General features: G+C 55.7%; 1 protein-coding gene across 1 annotated transcript in view; it reads right to left on the minus strand.

Moving 5' to 3' along the window:
• EFNB1 (ephrin B1) overlaps positions 1-18,499 on the minus strand; it is a 46,784-nt gene extending 28,285 nt beyond the window's left edge. The window contains exon 1 of the mRNA XM_015860125.2: positions 18,124-18,499. Coding sequence (XP_015715611.1) covers positions 18,124-18,239 — 116 coding nt within the window. The 5' untranslated portion in view covers positions 18,240-18,499. The remainder of the gene's footprint in view (positions 1-18,123) is intronic.
• Positions 18,500-20,483: the final 1,984 nt, after the last annotated feature.

The raw sequence follows: 20,483 nt of genomic DNA on the forward strand, positions 1-20,483 counted from the left end.
CACTTCTTCCCTGACCCCTCAGCAATAAGATGGAGGAGATTTCGCCTCCCAGTTCCAAAGCAAAGAATTACTTTGGCATGGCACACAACGGCGGCTGAGCGCCCACTTGGAAGGGAAGGCGGCGGCACTCACGTGCCCAAGGAACCCAAGAGCAGAGCGAGACCTCCCCGCCAGGCCCCGCTTTGTGATGCAGATGCAGCCCCAGAGCAGAGCAGTGCAGCCCCCTGCCCTATGCAGGAGCTTAGCACCGCTCTCCCAGTCCGAGGTCTGACTCCAGCCCTGGCACCTTCTGGAAGATCCTTCCCCCCACAAGCTTGGCCTCAAAAATTAAGAAATGAAAGCAAACAAGGGAAGGGATGAAGTTACAGGCTGCAGTTAGCAGCACGGCACAAGGAAGCAATCTCCACTCTGCTTGCAGCATGCTGTGCCCAAACCCCAACTGGTCCCAGACATGGGAATCCAAAAAAAACCCACCAGAACTGAGCATGGCAACAGCACCAGGGTCCTGCAGGGGACTGTAGAGCGTGGGGACAGGTCACCACCAAGGGCTCCCCCCAGGGGCATGGGGGGGCTCCCCAAGTGACTGAGCTCTTTGCACCCCACGTGCCAAACCTGGGCCCTGCTGCTCAGCGTGCCTTGGCTAAGCGCTGCTGTAGCTTGAAAGATTCATCCTGACATCAGAAACCGGGCAAGAAGAGGAGAGAAAGCCAGGAGCAGTTAGCACAGTGCGACGGGATGCTCAGCCCAGCACCGACGGGTCATGCCGGCTCCAGCAGCCCCGCGGGCAGGACAGGGCCGGGGCTCCATCCCCGTGACTAACACTGCTGCTTTTGATCTGCTGACTCCCAGGGTGGCGAAACGGGTTTTGTAATTTGGGCTAAGTCTGGAAGCGCCATCTTCCCAGGCAGCTGCAAATCTCTCCAAGCCCTCGTGTCATTACTAGGAACTGGCTGGACTACAGTCTGCGTTAGAACTTATTCAGGCTTTCTTAACCACTCCATTATAACAAAATGCATGCATACAATAACCATAACGACTGTCCACTCCGGCTGTGTAATAACTGCCCCAGTAACCAGGTCACACAATATTCCTGCCCTCTGAGTCAGCCCTGTAATCTTCACGCTATACTTGGCCATACAGGACTTTCAGCCCCACACCACAGGCTGTTTTGGATGGGTCTATGACAAAAAAGTTAAAGATGAGTCATAAGAGCTCAAAAGACGTTTTCTTTCTACCCCTCCCCCCCACCCCCGGCCTTTCCCCCTTGTCCTCATGCACACAAAATCTAAGAGATTCACCGAGGACTAGTGAGCCTGTTCCACAAGACAGCATAAGCCCAGCCTCCACCTCAGCCTGCGTTCCTGAAAGTCACTTGGCAGGGCAGAAAATGGCCCCTTTCTTCCTAAAGCCCCTCCTAAGACCATGGGAGGTCCTGTTGAGATGCAGAAGCCACAGCTTCCTGCACAGCAACAGGATAAAGCCCCAGCTCAGGGGTTTCAGCAGGGAAGGGGCCAGGAGCCTCCAAGCTTCCCCATGTCTCAGCAAAGGGACGGCAGCACAGCCACAGCACAGCCAGCACAACGCAGCCGTGTTGGGTTGAAGCCTCGCCCCTCGCTGAAAGAGATCTGGCTCGTACTTGCTTTTATTTTTAGGCTAGATACATGTACGGCTGAACTTTAATAAAATGTACAACCTCCTTTGGGGAATATGAGAAGCCAGAGAGGAACAAGAAAGCCCATTACTTTCTCCGGTGTCAGAGCAGCTGCCAGAGCTGAAGGTCTGCCCTTCTCTGGGGACGCTGCGCAGACCCAGCGGGTGGCACAGAGCTCTCTGCACCCAGGGCTGAGGCAAACACAGTGTGCAAGCTGGCAGGAAGCAATGCACCAACAGCTCCACGCACTGCAGTTTAAACAGAGCCAAGCCCAGCTCTCCACCATGCAGAGGTGAGCAGCAGCAAGACTAGAGATCTAGAGATGTGTTGGACAACATGATCTTTAAGGTCCTTGCCAACCCAAACCATTCCGTGAGTCTCTAAGCTGCTCCTTTTGCAGCAGCAGGGGTACCTGGACCTGCACTGCTGCAAGAATTCCTCCCCCACCAGCACAGCAGCATCTCATCAAAAGAGACTTTTAACACAACAAGCTAAAGAAAGCTCACCCCAGCCCAGCAGCAACCCTTTCTTTAGGGAGGCCACCACCACAAAAATCAGCTCTCCAGACATGTCATTAGGAGCTCCGTGGACTTCCTCCTACAATCCGTCACACTGCAGACCGGCCCGTCTGTCTTTAAGGCAGGATTTGCGATTGCAAAAGGGAAATGAGTTTGCTGGTCTCAGGGTTAGTCCCAAGTGCTGACTTCTATGAAACCAAAGCACTTAAGTGTGGCTGGCACCCACTGGGGCCAGCCTGTGTCACCCCACACCCAAACCCAGCCTACGGAGGGCTTTAATCTTGCACTGCCCTTTTGCAGCAGGGTAGTGCAGGCACCCTGGGAGGGCCCATAAATCTCACACCGCTGGCTGGCCTTTCCTCTGCATCGCTAGGCAAATAGCAAAGGAGCTAAAAGGCAGCAGCTCTCTCTGGCCGAGCTTTCTGCTATTTGCTTTAAGGTGATAGGGCAGGAACAGAGAAATTGCCTATCTCCTGGACAGCTTTTCTTAAGGCCCCAGCCTGCCTGCGTTCCCCATCACTTCCCTGGGAACCACCAGACAGCACTGAAGTTACCTTGGAGATATCCCTCTGCCCAGGACGCCAGCCAGCCTGGGGAAGGGATGTGCTGGCACCTGGAAAGAACACAGATAGCAGGGTAAGCAAAGCCAAGCAGAGCCCTTGGGAAAGCCCCACCAGGATCCTAGCAGGCACAGGGACAATGGGACCACATGCCACCAGCCTTCACAATTAGCCCAGGTGAGGTTCACAGGGATGGCGAGCAGGAGCAGCCCCTGTGCCTGAGGCTGGCACCTCATGTTTAAAGCCCAGAAACTAACCAGCATTGGGGAGGAGGAAGAGGAGCAGGGTAGAAGCACCCCATCCATCCCCACTCCCCGGGCCACCCTCATGCTGCTCCCACACCAGCTGTTTCCAATTGCCGGCAGAACCCACGGATGGGGACCATTCACAATCCCCGCCCCAGAGACAAAAACCCTCCAGCTTGCCACCCACACGCATGGAAGAAAGCTGACGAGATGCCGCAGGAGACCAAAGTTCCCCCAACCACTTCCTCCCCCCATAGTTTCGTTGCCAAATGCCATTCCCCAGGGCTGTACCCCAGCATCCCACTAGCTGCCTGCGGTCCTCTCCCCACCATGCACTGTGCCACCAGGATGGGGACATGTCCCCACAGTGCCACCGTGCTCGCTGTGGCCATTCCCCCAGTGCCAAGCTGCAATGCCCCACACACAGTGCTCTCTGCCAGCACTGCTGAATGCAGAGCAGAGCTGCTCTGCCCTGCTGTATTGCAGGGTGTTACTGCAACGTACCTTGCTGACTGCACAAGGGCAGCGGGCGTTCAGGACACCCAGCAGGAAAGGGGCTGTAGTGACTTTAAGCCTGTAGTCCTTTAAGCCTCAGGGTCGGTGTGGGTGTTAGCGGAGCAGCCCCCAGCTCTGCCCTGCTGGACCCCATAAAAATCCCCCCATAGATCCCTCAAGAAGCCATCACAAGCATCCTCAACCAGAGCAGACCCAGCCCTGGGGAGCCCACCCACCCTACACTGAGGCTTCAGCTGCCACCAGCTCAACCTTGCCGGACACACACAGCGCTGCTCAGTGCCGCAGCATCCCACCGTCACCTCCTTTCATCCTGCTACCCGAGTGCATTTTCATCCCGTTTTGCACTCAAGGGCTTTTATTATTATTATATAGTTTTTCCCCAAACTTATTAAGGAGAAAGTTCAACACGTCTGCAAGGACTGCGATGCACTAATTTAGAACTTACTGCGGTGTCGGCATTGCATTAAGCACTGCTGTCAACCGTGAGGACAGACTATGTCTATGTAAGAAATTACACCAGCAATTAGAGCTAAAGAGGCATGTAAAATTTCAAGTAAAAAAAAAATAGGAAAAAAAATGTAATGTATTCAGAAATGATAAGTGACATTCTTATTAGGATTAATCTAATTTTAGTCGAGTCATTTATATCCTGCCTTTGGAGAAAAAAAAAAAAAAAAAAAAAAAAAAGAAAAGAAAAATGAATTTCAATGTTAAAACCTGGATAAAAATTGGCATTTAGGAAACTACTTTCAGAAGTCGCCCCACATGATTAAGGGCAATGATCTTAAGAGCAAGTCAAAGAGAAGAAAAAGCTCTTCCATTACAGAAGATATTTGTTACACGGGCACGAAGCCCCCCGGCCCCACTGTGCTGAATCCCAGCCACAGGGCACAGCTTGGGGGGGGGGAGGAGGGTGGGATGGCCATCAGAAGCCTCAGCTTCCAGTGCAAGCATTACATGGGAGAAGTTTATAAGCATGCTTCAGTCTCGACTAAACCTGTTAACGTAGGTTTGTACGCACGCCAATTAGTGGCAGCCCACACCTCTTCACAAAGAATAGCTCTGTTTGACAATCCTGACATCATTCTGCAAGGAAATTACATGTTTTGCTGATACAGGCAACTGCGTGGAAGCGCCGACTGCGGCGCAGCACCAACCCAATCATACGTGTCCTGAGCAGAACGCAGGCATGGGGCACTGATGGGGCACTGATGGGGCACAGCACCGCAGCCAATCCTGACTTCAGCAGGGTTTGTATTGCCTGGAGATGAGCAGAGCATCACTCCTCCCCTGGAGTGGAGGAAGGCTGGTGCGGCTCAGAGGTGAGGAAGAGAAGCAGCAGCCAGGAGGTGCTCAGAGCAATGCTTCTGGGTGCCAGAGCACGGGATAGATCCTGCACTCAGCATGCATTCATGAGCAAGAGCAGCAGCAGGCACTGCAGAGAGCAACACTGCCCTTGAGGTACAGCAGTGACCAAAGACAACAAAATTAGTGGGCCAGCTTGGCTTACCTCCCCAATTATGAAATCCCCCAGCATCAAATCCCAACTCATGAAGAACCATCAGGGCACTGAGGTCTCCCCTTGCATTGCACAGAGGTGCACCAGCAGCAGCAGGCATGCTCATGCCATTAAGAACCCACACATCAGCAGGGAGCACAAGGAAGCACGGTGGTGTGCTCCCACCCCAGAGCTCTGCCACAGATCACTCGTCTTTTAGCAAAAACTCACTGCTGGCCTCAGGCACCATCCCTGTGCTGCTGGAACCAGCTGCCAAGGGCTGCCCCCGGTGGCACAGGTCCTGCCTGGCCCTGCGGCTCAAGCCCAAGCAGCCCCAGCCTGCAACACCAAGCAGAGCAGAGCGCAGCAACACAGCAAAGGGAGAAGGGAAGAAACCTCCCAGGATGATTATTTTATTTTCTACTGACAGTTTCAGCCACGAAGGCCAATAAATCCTGATTACAGATTTTAAAAACGCTTCCTGCAGACACTTGGACCATCAAGGCAATTCCGGGCTCCCATAACTCCCGTTTTATGATGGTCATACATGTCAACTTCTCACAGAGTCCGGCATTTCAATAAAAATGACCGTAAACCTAGATTAGAGATTAAAGGACTGCCTCAGAAGCTTGTCAGAAGAAGAAACAAGTTGGCCCGCAGTTGGCCTGCAGTTCTGTTACCAACAGGTAGGTCATTTCTGATGGTTTTACACCAGCAGTACATTAACAGGCTGCCAACAGCTCCACGCACAATGATGCAGGGACACAGAGCTGGGTGCAGGCAGCAGGCACGGGAAGGAGTCCAGCCCATGGAAAGCTCCAAGCCATTCTAAGACACTTAACCGTGGAATCACTGGGGTTGGAAAAGCCCTCCCAGATCCCCAACCCAACACCAGCCCACCGCACCATGTCCATCACTACATCCCTAAGTGCCACAACCCCACAGTTCTGAAACACCTCCCGGGATGATGACCCCAGCACTCCCTGCGCAGCTATGCTGTGCACCACTACCCTTTTGGAGAAAAGACTGTTTCTAATATTCAAAGTGACCCTCCACTGCTGTAACTTGAAGCGATCAGCTCCCATACTATCACTGGCCCCGTTCCTCTGCACAGCTTTCCATCCCTCTGCCCCAAGCCTGCAGCGATGGACGGTGTTGTTGTAGCCAAAGTGCAGAACCCAGCACTCAGTCTCGTTGAAGCCATGGGACGGTGAAGCACCGCAACAAGGGACAACGTCACATGTGGCCAAAATTCACGGTGCTCAGCTCCATCAGCACAGCTGAGACATGGTGCACATTCCCCTCCCTTCGAGCTCACTTTGACAGCACAGATGCAGCTGCCGGACCTGCCTGACCTTCCTATGTCTCTCCCACATGCCCTTCCCTCCTCCCCGGGAGCAGCTCTGTTCTCATTTCTCCTCCTCTTGCCTTTGCAAGGTTAGCTGTGCCACGCAGGTGCATGTGGAGAGGTGACAGGAGGGGACAGCCCATCACCAGCACTCCACCACCTCACCAGAGTGAGCCAGGAGGAATGGAAGTGTCTCTCATGCAGCCAACAGCACGGGCTTTTACGGCATGAGGTTCATCGGATGAACTGGTGCTCACATTTAATAAACAGAGAAGGAAAAGAATGATGAGAAAAAAAGCAGCAGAAAGAATGTCGGATGACTCACAACAGACAACGTCACATCTCCACCAGCACCGAGAGGTGCTGAGATGATGCCAAGGACAAGGGCTGGGTCCAGGCTGGATCAAAAGGATGGCACTGCTGGAACCAGCCCTGCGAGCAGGGAAGGGACACAGGAGAGCTCGCAGCATCCAGGATGCAGCCATGCCCCCCACTGCATGCAGCCTTACCCAGGGCAGCAGCAGCTAGTTTCCCTTTGGAACAGGACTCACCAGCTGTCTGCTCCCTTTGACAAGCAGTGGGTGAGGATGCTGTGCCCAGCACCAAGCCCCTCTCTTGCAAAACACTTCTCCAAACCAAATCTTAAATCCTGCTCTGGTCCCAGAGGCAGCTGAGGATGAAAATGGCCACAGTCTGTCACTGCAAGGTGTGACCATCCCCATCACATTGCTGCCCACCCGCTGGGCACGTGGGGCTGCCCCTCACTGGGACACAGGCAGTGACGGGGTCAGCGGGAACACTGGCTGATTGTAGGTGCTCCAGCTAATTGTAGGTGCACCCAACAAAGTGTCACAGTGATCAAAAAGTGCCCTTTCCTGACCACATAAAGAGCCCGGAGCTCTGCTCACTGAAGGAGGCTGGTGCCCTTTCTGCTGGTGTCTCTCAAAGTCCATCAAAAAGTCCCATTTACATCAAAATGCACTTCCAGACATGCTTCAATTTTACTTTTCCCCTTTCATCTCCTTCCACCCTCCCACCCCACCTCGCGGCCCTATTGTCGGCGAGGCATTTGTGGCACCTCACGCTGCAAGAAAGCTGCCAAAGTTAAAGAAACAGGACAGGAAGAATGAAGCTTTCAACTAAGCAAGAAGCCGGAATCGCTGCTGGTCGCGCTCCAGCATCCGCGCAGGGCAGGCAGGAGGCAGCCCGCTGCTTGGCGGCCGCCCCGGGGCACGGTGCTGGCCACGGCCTCAGCCATGGGTCCTGGCTCTCTCTGGCTTTCTGGTCAGGCTCCGGTAACCACAGATGGTTTTAATGAATTTTAACAAAAGCCCTGGGCAATGGGTTTGGGATGAGTGGTCCCACACCCGGCAGGGGGCTGCCACGACCCAGTACCACCAAAGCCAATGAAGCACCCAGGGTGATGGATTCAGGTTCCCCCTCTCCACCACAGAACTTAATGGAGGAGATGGAGTGTTTTCTCCCAGCTCCAGGTTCCTCTGTGCTGTTTGGTAGGAGAAGCCTCTGCCAATTGGGTTTAATGAACTATCTCTTTCCAGTCCAGCTCCCTGCAGGCTGCATGTCCCAAGGCAATTCCTCCAAGCAGAGGGGAAAGAAACTTTTGGGAGACCTGCATTGAAAGAGGCACTATTCCCAGGCTGACTGACAACCAAACCCAAGTACAACCCGCTTCAGGTTATGACAAGCACAAATGAGCTTTAATTCCGGTCTACAACCATTAAAGCCCAGCTCCAGCAGTGCAGTGTAATCCAGCCGCCTCTCGCCCAGCTCCTGTCCACTTCCCTTAGCATGGAGCTTTTTCAGTCCTTCCTTCCTATTGTCAAGTGCCTATTTTTAACCCCGAGCATTATTCCTCCCTGCATGGCTTCAGAAGCTCTCCGGGGATGATCTGGAATTGCTGAGCTTGTACAAGGCGAAGTGACTCCACTCTCACCTTCAGAAGCACTACAGAAAGCACAGGAGTAGTAAATTTCTCTCCACTCACACTTTCCTTTCTCCTTCCCACCGAGCTTTGTCCTGAGGCTGAAAGCAGGGGAAATTGTCCATCAGCCTGCAACCCGAGCCGAGCCATTCTGCTCCCTTTTCTCCCCCAGCGCCCTTACCAACAGGCTGCATTTATCCTCACTGCACTGAAAAAAAAATCAAAAACAATAAAAACCCACATCAATACGCAGCAAAGCAGGGCCAGAGCCACAGCCCTGAAGCTGAGTGCGAGAGCAGCACCACTGCAGAGTTTCACACATAAGCAGCTCTCCCAGCACCCAGCTGAGTGCAATGGGGAACAGCCACATTCCTGCCCCTGTGATGTTCCTGGAGCTGCAAAGCAGTAATTAACCAGGAGGACAGCGGCGGAGGAGTCTGAGAATCTCTACCTTGAGGAAAGTTTATCCAAACAACCCCCATTTGTTCAGCAGTGCTCCCTTCCCGGCCTAATTCATGAAGTGCTTCCAGCCCAGCTGAGCGCTGGAGATAAGCCCGCGTCCCACCGCACATTTGCGCTGCATTAGCCAGATGTTTACATTACTTGGCATTAAGAACCAATAAATAATCATTAATACCGTTGCTGGCGATGCTGCTCTCTGCACGAAAGCGCTGAGGCCAAGAAACGCAGCGCAGACGGCGCAGGAGCAGATGGGGTGGATGAGGAAAATGCAGCTCCTGCAGCCCACCCAGCCCCACACAGGGCTCACACACCCAGCAGTGCTCATGGACACAGTGATACCCTGAGCTCAGCACCACAGCATCACAGAGAGCTCCTGGAAGCCATCAGCCCACTGCTTCACTACTTGTCACCCCCACTCCATCCTGGTGCAAGGAAACCATCCTTTCTACCCGAAAAGCCCTTTATCTGTCACGAAGCAGGAAGGAGATGCTCCTGCCGCTCCCTGCAGAACGGCTGCTTTGCAAACACAAGGTGCAGAGACACGGGGGGAACTGGGAGGACACGTCCTCAGATGGGACAACAGGAGTTCCTCTGTGCTGCTACAAAGACACAGTACATTCACATTCCACGTGCCAGCCTGACATCCCAACTGCTGTGTGTGCAGCAGAGCCCGTGCACCTCCACCCCAAACTATGCCCAGAAAGGAGAACTGAAAAACAGGCAAAGTGCTTCTACTGGACTGAAACGTACAAACCCAGTGCACAGCAACACCATGAGAACCAGCACCAACCATCCCAGTGCTGGAGGAATGGAGCAAGGTGCACGGCACAGCCGGAGCAGTGCTCAGATGGACATCCAGCTTCCAGCCCTGCTCACACACCACAAAGGGAGGAGGTTCTGGAAAACTTTCGTGCCTCTCCTGGATGTTATGAAACTGAGGAAGGAGCATGAAACTGCCTGCCGTGGGTGGGAGCACCCAGGGCTATATGAACAGCGCTCCAGGATTCCAGCGCTGTATGGGAAAGCACGCTGCGCTCCCCACCCTGCACACGCCCTGGCAGGAGGGCTTTTATTAATTTTATTTACTTTTTTTTTTTTTTTTTTTTTCCTGAGATGGTATAAGCACAAACAGCCCCAGCAGCCCTGTGTAAGGGGGTAATTAGAGAAGCAGCTCCATTGCTCACCAAGTCAGGGCAGAGATCAAAAGCACCATCCCGCATTAAAGCCCCCAGTACCTGGAGCTGCCCCTCTGCAAGGGATGTACATGGCACCGCCATGCCCCACAGCCTCTATGGGGAGCAGCACAGGGCTGTCCCCACCAATTGGGACTGTCACTGAGCACTCTGTGGGGGGTACCTTCTGCCCACACCACTACCTGGTGTCCTCACTAACCCCCATGGGAACAAAGTCTCACAACACAGAGGAGCAGTGCTGGGGCTGCTCCCCTGCTTCATCCAAGGGGGAAAAGTCCCCAAGACCCAACACAAGTCACCACAGTCCCTCTGTGCCATTAGTGGGGTGCACACACCAAGGACGCATCCCCGCCGAGTTTACACCAAGTAAGAATAACACGGGTTGAAAAACAAACACAGCTGAAGGGGAAATTCCAGCCGCCTTCGGCTCTTCGCACCTCTGCACAGCTTCCTGAAACCCTAACCCGAGTGGCCCAGCTCTGCCCGGCCAGTACAGCAATGGGGCACTGAGCTCCACTCCTCCATTCCTCATCCTGCTGCAAAGGACTTGGACTCAGTGACCCTCAGGGGTCCCTACTGATTGGGGATATCCTATATTGTATGAATCTGGGAGCAATGGGGTGCAGCGGTGCCAGCTGCAGAAGGGACAGCGAGTGCCACCACAATGCATGGGGACGCTGGGGACAGCCATTAGGGTGGAGTCTGGGCAGCCCCAGCTCCTGCTCGGCACAGCAGAAGGCGATGCACATCCCTGCCACCTGGAGACGGGTTGGTTTTTTTTTTTCATAGATTTTTCTCTTGAAGAAAAAAAAGATCCTAAAAATAATTGGCTAATTGGCCCAGCCCCAGTTCCGTGCTCACAGTGAATTCCTGGCTCACTCTTGCATGAAGCGTTTATTAAATACATCAGAGCAGGAGATTAGGATAAATCACAACACCAGGCAAGCCAGAGAAACCGGGCGGTGCCAGGTGGAAATTTCCCATCGCGCCCAGAGGGAGGAAGCCCAGCATTCATCCCAGCCCCCGCAGCGCTCCCCTGCCTTGGGGCACAACTCAGCCAGGGGGGGCCCAAAGCGCAGCCCCCAGGGACACAGCCCCACGTATTGCTGTCCCCACGAGGGACCATTCCCCCTCCCCACACGGGGGGTTGCTCCCTCCTCTCGATCCCCAGCACCAAAGCAGAGCCCTTTTAGGGGAAAGTGTAACGCAATACCTGGAAAATTTCTCCCACCCGCTCTCCGCTGCCAAATTTAAAACATATTTGCTGCTCTGTGCTGAAGAAATGTAACCTGCTGCTTAATTCCAGAACATCGATTCTTTGGGGGCAAGGGAAAAATCCCTGCTCCTCTCCTTACAAGCTGCGGTACCAAACCTGGGTCCCTCCTGCATCCTCAGCAGGAGCATCCCCACAGAACAGGGGAGCACCTCCAGCAGCACCATGGCCACAAAGCAGGACAGGGACCCACAGCTGCCCAAAGGAGGGGTGGGGGCTGCTGCCAGCCCTGCAGGAAGGGGACCCCTCACCTCCACTCCCCTCCGCCCTGCAGAGCAGCCCCCAGCCCTGCCCATTCGCTCCAGGAATTTTCCATAGGGGCTCCATTTGTAAGCAATGCAGCATGAGTGGAAAAAGGCTGCGTAGCGAGGGGCGGTGGGGGCTGAGGGAGGGCATGCAATGCGTTTCACAGACTGAGCGATCCGACAGGGCCCATTAAAGGAAACAATTTGTAATACAATAATTATTACGTCGTTTCTCTGGACTCTTTCCTAAGCCTCTCTTTAAACAGTTTGAGGCTTGACGTGCCTGTATAAAACAGACATGATCTATGGGGCTAAGGATGCTCGAGGACCACGCGCAGTGGGATGATGCTCTCCCACACCCCACAGCCCCAAACCCAGAGTCTGAGGATGCTATGCATCCTAGGATGGGGAGGCAGGACCTGCATTCTCCCCACTCCACTTTTGTGCTCCTGCGCCCTCGGCTGCACATCTGAGGAGCACAGCAGGAGCGAACAGCAGAGCGGGAGCGAGCAGCACAAATCCCCAGGATAATGAGCCCGGAGGAGGGAGACGGTGGGCTCTGTCTGAGGAGGGAGAGCTGCTTTTATTGGAGAGGCCTAAAAGGGCCATAAATCCTCCAATTCAAAGGCGAGCTCGAGCTCTTTCAAGTCGGAGGAAGGCCTGGGATGTGTCAGCCAGAGGACTAACCGTGCCGCGTCCCCTGCTGAAGTGGCCTCTTCAGAAAAGCTGTTCTGCAGCCCGGGATATTACACCCAGATCCTTTCCATATGCTGCCCGTGCACCACAGCCCCCCCTGCACGCAGCCCCCCCTACACACGGCCCCCTGGCACCTGGTCCAGCCCTGCACAGCGCAGGGGTCCGCACACACCGCCCCTTCCCAGTGTATAACCCTCTGGACTGCCCCTCAGAGCCAGGTGGGGAAGGGGCCCGGATCTGGGGGGGCCCCCTCAGACCTCCCCCTCGCGTTGGGCTGTGTTACTACATGAGGACAGACAAAGGAGCACCGGCTCCGTGCTCCAACATGCACCGCTCTGTCCGTCCATCTGTCCAAAACCAGCGTGGCAGCAGGAAAGCACTGAACGCTCAGTTGAGGAGCGTGCAACCATTGCTCAGCCTTAATGAGAGGGAATGCACGCAAACATTCTGTGATTGATGTGAGTGGGGTAAGGATATTTATAGCCAACGAGCAGCAAAAGAGCACTGTGGGCAGCACCGACCCAATGCTGGTGCATGCTGAGAGCTGGCACAGCATCCCCCAAGCAGTACTGCCCTGGACAGCACATCACACAGCACCCTGCCCCTTCCCCAGCACCAGCACATTCAGGGAGGTGCATATCCAACCTCTGACCCCTCCTTGGGGCCGCTGCTTACAGCCAAAGGTCACAATAGCAACAAGATCTGGATCTCAGATCCAAGCAAAACAAGAAGGACCCACTCAAATTCAGGGAAACAAGTGCCCAGATGGCATGGCCAGAGCATCTCTGCCACAGCAGCACTGAGCAACACCAGATTCCATGTGGGGCACAGGTGGGGAGAGCTCACACAGCAGCTGCTGTGGGCTCAAACAAGGGAAAACCACCCCAAAGTGCTCCCTGGGGGCAGCCACAGTGCCAGCAGTGCCCCTCACCTGCACCACACGCAGCCCCGGCCCAGCAGAGCAGTGTTAGTCAGTCTTATCCACACAGTAGGACCCAGCCTCAGCAAGGTGGTGGAACCGGGCACCTCCAACTGCTGGCATCGCACTGCCAAGCACCAGTACTACACATAGCACTGCCCTGAGCCCAGTACCACTGTCCTGGCTCTGGTGCCAGCCAGGGGACAGTGCACACATGGCAGGAAGAGCCTCCCCAGGAGATGCTCAGGTGCTGCCCAGGTTTGGCAGAACAGAACTTTCCAGGATGCTGGAAAGGAGTGTTCCCTCCTCCAGCAAAGCAGCGAACAGGAAGGGAAATGGAAAAGAAAACTCAGCAGAAGGCAGCAGCACGGACTCTGCTCTCCCCAGCTGAGAGCACAACAAAGCCCCACAGCCAGCACCACATTCCTGCCCAGATGTGAGGCCGCGATAGCGCCAGGCCCGCGGTCCTCCTGCGCTCCCGATACAAGCCATCATTAATTAGACACAGAATGGATTTCAGCTTTGTTTCTCCCCACCCTGTTTCGGCTGCCAGACTCCAAGTAGCATGTGCTACTGATCGCTACAAGATGTTTTCCCACCGGGCTCAGCGCACTTTGGCTGCCGAGCGGCAGGGACAGGCACGGTGCATGACAGGAACCTGCATGGGGAAGAGAATGGCATCACAGGGGACACCTCCCTGAGTGCCACGCAGAGGGCTGTGCAGCTCCAACACAACCTGCATGCCCTTGGAAGAGCCCTGCCACGGTGCACAGTGCGCTGCTATGAACAAACACCCGTGGGTGCACACAGATAGGAGAGCCCACCACCAGCAGAAGCTCCAGAAAACCACCCCCCCCCAAAACAGTGCTGCCCCAACTCAGCTCCAAGGAACCCAGCAGCCCTTTTGCTCTTGAGAAAACTGTACTTTTACAACCAATCAGCCACCCCATCACAGAGCTTTTTATTTATTTTTTTTCTTTTTTCCCCTCCTCTTTCCCCCCTTCTTTTAAAGGAAGCAGTTAAATCCATTTTATAGAATCCAGTGGTATTTACCCAGCTACTGCAAGAGCCGCAGCTCGGCGCTCACTGGCTGTTGTTTTCTTTTATGGAAGTTAATGAAGTCATTCCCAGGAGACATGCACAGCGCCCTGGGTCCCCCCAGCACAGTGCAGGAAGGGAGCAGACCTGCAGCCGTGCTCCCAAAGCACTCAGCCATCCCAACACCCCAAACACTGGGAGAGGCTCATCGGGGAAACTCAGAGCTGGGCTCGGACTGCTGGGTCTCACCTCACCCAAAGCGGCCTCAGGAGGTCAGGCAAAGCCCCTAGACGTGACCATGAGCTCAAGATTTGGCTGTGTAGGCCCCATTGGCACAGCACCTCCCGAGCATCCTCAGTAAGCAGCACGGAAACAAAGCCACAATGCCAAGCCCCCAGAAGCACACATACAAAACTCCATGGGACTGCAACGTGTCATTAAAGCCAGAACAAAAATACCACCAAGGATCAGACGTCGGTCTGCATCTGGTCAGTCTGTCTGTCCTTCCCTCCCCACCCCAGTTCTTTCTCTCAGCTTTGTTTTTAGCAAGTCACTCACGACCCTGCAGGGCAGCAACAGGAGCACAACGGGGAGAATTTATAGAAGGGGGAGAGAGAGAGAGAAAAGCTGAGCAGGAACAAGCGATCCTTAAAAGCTGGGCGGATGATGTGTCCCATTTCCCCCCACCTCCTTATTAAAATGCTTACTGGAGAGCCGAATTCCTGGCCGAAATGAATTTTCCAAACCATATTTTATTAGGAACGTTTCCTTTTAACGCTTGGCGCAGGAGCCCACCAGGGTCAATATTTCTCCTGAATTACAGCCCAGGGATTGAAGAGCAGATTTCACCAGAATTCCTCATGCCATTCCGGGCTGTTTAACAATAGCAGCAAACCCCGAGCACTGACTGCTAAGTAGCCAAAGGGCCGATTCAATCACTGGAACCACACTCCAGCTCCCCCCTCCCATAAACGCAGGGAACAGTTTGCAGGGAGCCCTTTCAGACACGACGGGATAAAATTAAAACCAGATCAGTTCGCCGGGACCCCTTAAAGGGGCTCTGCTCACATCCACGACAGGCATCGCATGGAGCCCAAACTTGCCCCAAGCACAGTGTGGCCAAACGGCAGCCCTTCACCCAGCAGGGTCACTGCACGCCTTCGTTTTTCCTTCCTTTAAGGACACGGAATTATTCACGGTGCAATTACAGCAACAAGTCTGGAGCTCACATCGGGAGCATTCCCCCAGCTGAGGACTAAGCTGCTCCCAGCCCATGTAGGAAGGTGAGGAAATCGTCCTGGTATCAGCTGTGTTATCAGTGCCCCTGTCAGATGAGAACCATCCGTGTGCTGTGCCCATGCACACCATAGGCTGCCCAGGGATAACAGAGGGCAAGAGAATATTTCCATCAGTCACATCAACACTGCCAAGGCCAAGTGTCCAACGCACGGCACGTTTTCCTTCTATCTGCTGGGAAGTTCCACTTCATCATGTTATTTCTGTAAGGTTTCTGCTTTCTTTACTCTAGAAATAAACACGAGCGCTCATTGTGCTGCATTCAGAGCCAAGGGAGCCCTGGGATCAGAGCTGGGAGCCCAGTGCCCATGTGGTGAGGTAACCCCAGGGATGCTGGTCCCAAGGAATGCAGGTTTGGGGCAGTTTGGGGTTTTTCACTGTGCGAGGCTTCTCTGCCCTCTCTTAGAAACATGCCCATTAACTGGGCTGGCAGGAGAGACTGCGAAGGGGCTCTGCCCAATTCCACATCAGCTGAGGAGGAGCACAAAGGCATTTAAAAAAGTGAGGAAAATGAAAAAGGAGCAAAATTGAAGCTGGAGGGGTGACGGGGATAGGAAGCAACAGAGTGTGAACCCATGCAGACAGAGAGCCCACACCACTCTGGACACAACACTGCACCTCCTCGCGCACTGTCACCCCACAGCACGGGTGTGACAGCAGCAAGCCGTGCCCCCAAACCCACAAATACAGGGAGAGGACCCACCGGCCCCAAGCAGCCCAGGAACAGCAGGAGGGGATCCTCACCCGCAGCACAGGGCTGGGGGCACGCACCGCGAGGCACACAAACCCACAGACGGCAGCGTGCAGCTGAACACAACGGCCCTTTGCACGGGCAGCACCGCCCGGCACCCAGCCCCGCTCCGCCGTGGCCGCCCCACAACTTCCCGGCCCCGCACGGTTCCTTCCAGGCGCGCTCCATCACGGCACCGACCTCCACCGCAGCACGGCGGGTGCGGGCTCGGTCACGGCACAGCCCGACATCGGCCCCGGCTGCGGGCACTGCCAAAAGCCCCGCACAGAGCACGGAACCCCCCCCCCCCCCCCGGCACCCCACACCCTGCTCAGCAAACCCCCATCTCCAGCGGAGCCCCTTTTTCAAATCAGGTGGTGGCGGTTTCTGGAACCAATTTGCTTTTTCCTCACCCTCCCACCCCTTCATGCTGACAGAGCAGACTTAGAAACACCAAAGATCAGTTCCTAGGGGGAAAAGTTCCCCTTTTTGCTCCGAGCAAACAGACGGATCTTCAAAAGAAGGGGGGAGGAAGGCAAAAAAATCAAGCACGGGAATTAACTTATTGGAGTTTCTACAGCCACCAGAGACCTCTTCCAGCTTTTCCAACACGCTGAATTAGAATTCAAGACTTTGTTTGCACGACGCTCCCCACAGCCCCTTCCAGACACACCACAAACGTTCGGGTTGCGAAGCGAATGTCCGACTGGGAAGGGCTCCACGTGGGGTCAGAGCTCTCCAAACCTCGAGATCTTTTCTTCTGAGAAATATGGAAGGGGGGGGAAGGACCGAGATAAAAACCAGATTATTTCTTCCCTCAAAGCGGAGAAGGGATATATAAACAAACACTCCGCGATTTACAAGATAAAGCCCAGCGAGAGAGCTACCAAAAACATCCCGACATAATCAGTCCCAAAACATCGACGGCTCATTAGTGACCGCGCCGAGCGCTTAAAGATCTTTTCAGGCTCCTTCGTTCCTTTCCATCGCGGGAGCGAAGGGAAAACCACGCGCATTGTTCGCGTCCTGAAGCCACGAGAGCAGCCGGGGGGGCGGCTGGGATTCGATTTTCCTGCGGTGCTACATTACAGGGCGGACAGATCCCCCCCTCCCGCACCCCCAGCACCGCCTGGGGGGAGCACAGGAGGGGGCACGGCACCGCCCGAGCCCCGCACTCGCACACCTGCTTTGGGGCAAAAAGCGCCGTTTTTGAGGCTTCGGAAGGCCGGAGCCACCCCCACAACACACACCGGCCCCCGGCTCAGTGCTGGGCAACCCGGTGCCTCGCTACCACCAAACACCCCAGATTCCTTCACACCGCTCGAGGGGGGGGGGGCTCAGCCCGCTCCCCTTCCCCAGATTCCTCCGCAGCCTATTAATAAAATGACAAGAAAAAGAAAGGAAAGGAAATAAGAAAGGAAAGAAAAGAAAGAAAAACCCTAAAAGGCAGCCTAATACTGCGCTCGCCACAGAATCCAAGCCCGGAGCGGAGCCCACCTCCCCCCCCCCACTCCTCCTCCCACCCCACCCTCGGCAGCCCGAGCGCTGCGGGGCGCTCCCGGTGCCTCCAGGCGGGACGCGACGCGCTCCCAACATTCCGGACCAGAAACAAAAAAAACAAAAAAAAAGGAAAGAAATAAAGGCACCACCCGCCCGGGCGGCACCGAAGCGGCTGGAAGCGAGCACAATGCCGCCGGCACAGCCTCCGGGGCTCTATATTCCAAGGGTGGGGAGGAGGGGGGTTCTGTCCATCCGTAGAACGAAGCCTCGAGCTCCGGGCGGCTCCGGCGTCCGGCGGCAGCTCCGCACGGCGCGGGCGCTCTTCGCGGCACCACCGACCGCTCTGCTTCCGAGACCACGAAGGTTATTTTAGAGAGACATTTTTTCATCGCTCTGGATTTATATATTATCTTTTTTTTTTTTTTATCCTGCCACCGAGGGAGGGCGAGGCGGGCCCCCCGCACCCCCCGCGCCCCCGTTTTGCCGCACGTACTTGGGGTTGCCGGCGCTCCAAGAGACGGGCTCCAGGCTCTTGGCGAGCGGCGCGGCCAGGCGGCACAGGGCGAGCAGCACCCCCAGCAGCCACCGCCCGCCGCGGGGCCGCGCCATCGTCCCTCGGCGGCGGGACGGCACCGGGCGTCAGGCGCCCATGCCGCGGGGCTCTCCGCTCCTCAGCCCCGCATCGGCGCCGCGCAGCCCGCGGGCAGCGCCCCGTCGCCGCCGCCCTCCTCCTTCTCTTCCCCCAGCTGCTCCTCTCGCCTCGACGGCGACTCCGCCGCGTCCCCTCCGCCGTCCCGGCTCGCACAGCGCCGCCGCCCGCCGTGCCGCCCCCTCTACTCCCCTTCGCAGGCAACGGCACGGACGACTCAAGGCGGAACGGCCAATCGCCGTTCGCCCCGACGGGGCCTTCGAGCCTCGGGCACGCCTCTCTCCGCCCCCACTGTCTGTTCTTAAAGGGCACGTACCGCCTCGCGGCTCCCCCCCCCACCACACGAGCGGGCGGGGCCGGGGGCCGGGCCGGGGCCGGGCCGTCGAGGCGGTACGTGCCCTTTAAGAGCCGTTGGCGGCGCCCCGACGGCCCGACCCCGTCCCGCCCCTCAGCGCCGCCCCCCGGCCCAGCCGCGATCCAATGGCGCCCCCTGGTGGTGCTACGGCGGCCGCTGATTGGCCGAGTGCCGCACCGAGATTTGCCGCGCTTCCCACGCCCCTCGGGACGGGCCCGGGGCTGCGCGCGGCCGGTTGGGGGGGAACAGGGGGAGCGGGGGGAAGGGGGTCGGCGTTGTTCCGTTTGGGATGTGAAAGGGTGAGGCTTATTGCCCCTTAAGTGCGGGTAAATGGGCCACGCTAAAAGGGATTTGTCCCCTTTTGTGGGGACGGAGAGGGGAGATTTGCAAGCCGGAGCATCCCCGGCTGATTGCTCTTTTTTTTTTCCCCTCTGAAACTTTGTAAGGTTTGGGATTGTTGGTTTGGAGCTGCGTCACGGACGAGTGAGGTCACTGCGTTCAACAGTGAGAAACCTGAAATGAATTGTCATTCAGAGTAGCGACCGAGCACTCGGAGTCGGCTGTGTGACTCCATCAGGGGCAGCTCGCGTTCTACTACCGCGGCTTTTGCTTAAATACTCCGAAGTCAGATCGTTTTCCATTAAGGATATCCAAAATCCCCTCGTTTTGCGACAGCCTTAAATGCCCTCAGCCCCCTCGTTCTTTCATTCCTCGCATTTCCCTTCTCCAGCCGGCACACCCCCGCCATCCAAATGAAATCGACGTTTATTGGCTTTCTGCGTTTTAAAAAGAAATTAAAATCGGGAATTAAATGTGTTGTTAAATTGAAGCTGTGCAGATGCTTTCCATCGGCCAGGCCATTCCCAGCTCCTTAAATCAGGTTACACCGCGCCTCTCGCAGCCGGTTAAAGACCTGGAGACAATTGTCGGTTTGATTTAAACTAAATGAATGAATCTATCAATTGCTTCTCCGACGACACCTTAATTCAAAGGAGACAAAAAAGGAAATAGAAAAAAAAAATCGAGGAAGGAGGAAAAAAAAATAAGCGTTTTCATTTTAGGTGGGAGGATTTCGAGCCTACAGTAATGAGTTATATTGCAACAAAGGTAATTATTCTAAGCGAGCTGGCTGGGGAATTGAAAACTGCATTAGAGCGTCAGTGACTTCCCTCCTGCATCTCCCATCGCTGCTTCCCATCAGAGAACCACACGCGCGTGGCACGGAGCGGGCGCAGCCCCGGGTCGGCCGGGCAGCCGTGGTGACCCCCACCCTCCTGGGGACACGTCGGGCGCAGCCCGGTGCTGTCCCGGTGCTCGGAGCAGCGACCGGGAGGAGCTCCCCCCCCACCCCCGGCCGGTGGCAGCCCTAAGGTGTTCCTGTCCAATAATCTCCGCAAATGACATCACGATTAGTTGCCATGGCGACGTCTGCTCACAGCACAACGGCTCAGGTGGGAGATGGGGAGCCGAGGAATTCTGAAGCAGGAGAATGGTGTTTTCACGCCTTCCCGGTGCCAAAAGGACCGCGATGGGCTGAGGGGAAATGAAGCAAAACAGCTTTGGGTGCTGCTCCAGCCCCGCGCTGGGCGCTGCCACTCACTGCCCATCAGCCACACGTGCAGCACAGCACAGCGCTGTGCCGCCTCCACACCTCCGTGCCCAACCCTGCTGGCACTGGAGCACACAAAGGCCTTTTGCCTTCAGCATTTCAGCTGTTTTCTTCCAAGGGAAAAGAGGCCCGGGGTCTGTCTGCAAACAATCCGGCGTGTTGGGGTTGAATTGTTGAGGTCTCTCACACCCCAATCCAAACCTGTGGAGACCAGTTTGGTGCTAATCAACACTGGTGCAT

This window comes from Coturnix japonica, chromosome 4 (assembly GCF_001577835.2).
Source record: "Coturnix japonica isolate 7356 chromosome 4, Coturnix japonica 2.1, whole genome shotgun sequence".
NCBI classification, from domain to species: Eukaryota; Metazoa; Chordata; class Aves; order Galliformes; family Phasianidae; genus Coturnix; species Coturnix japonica.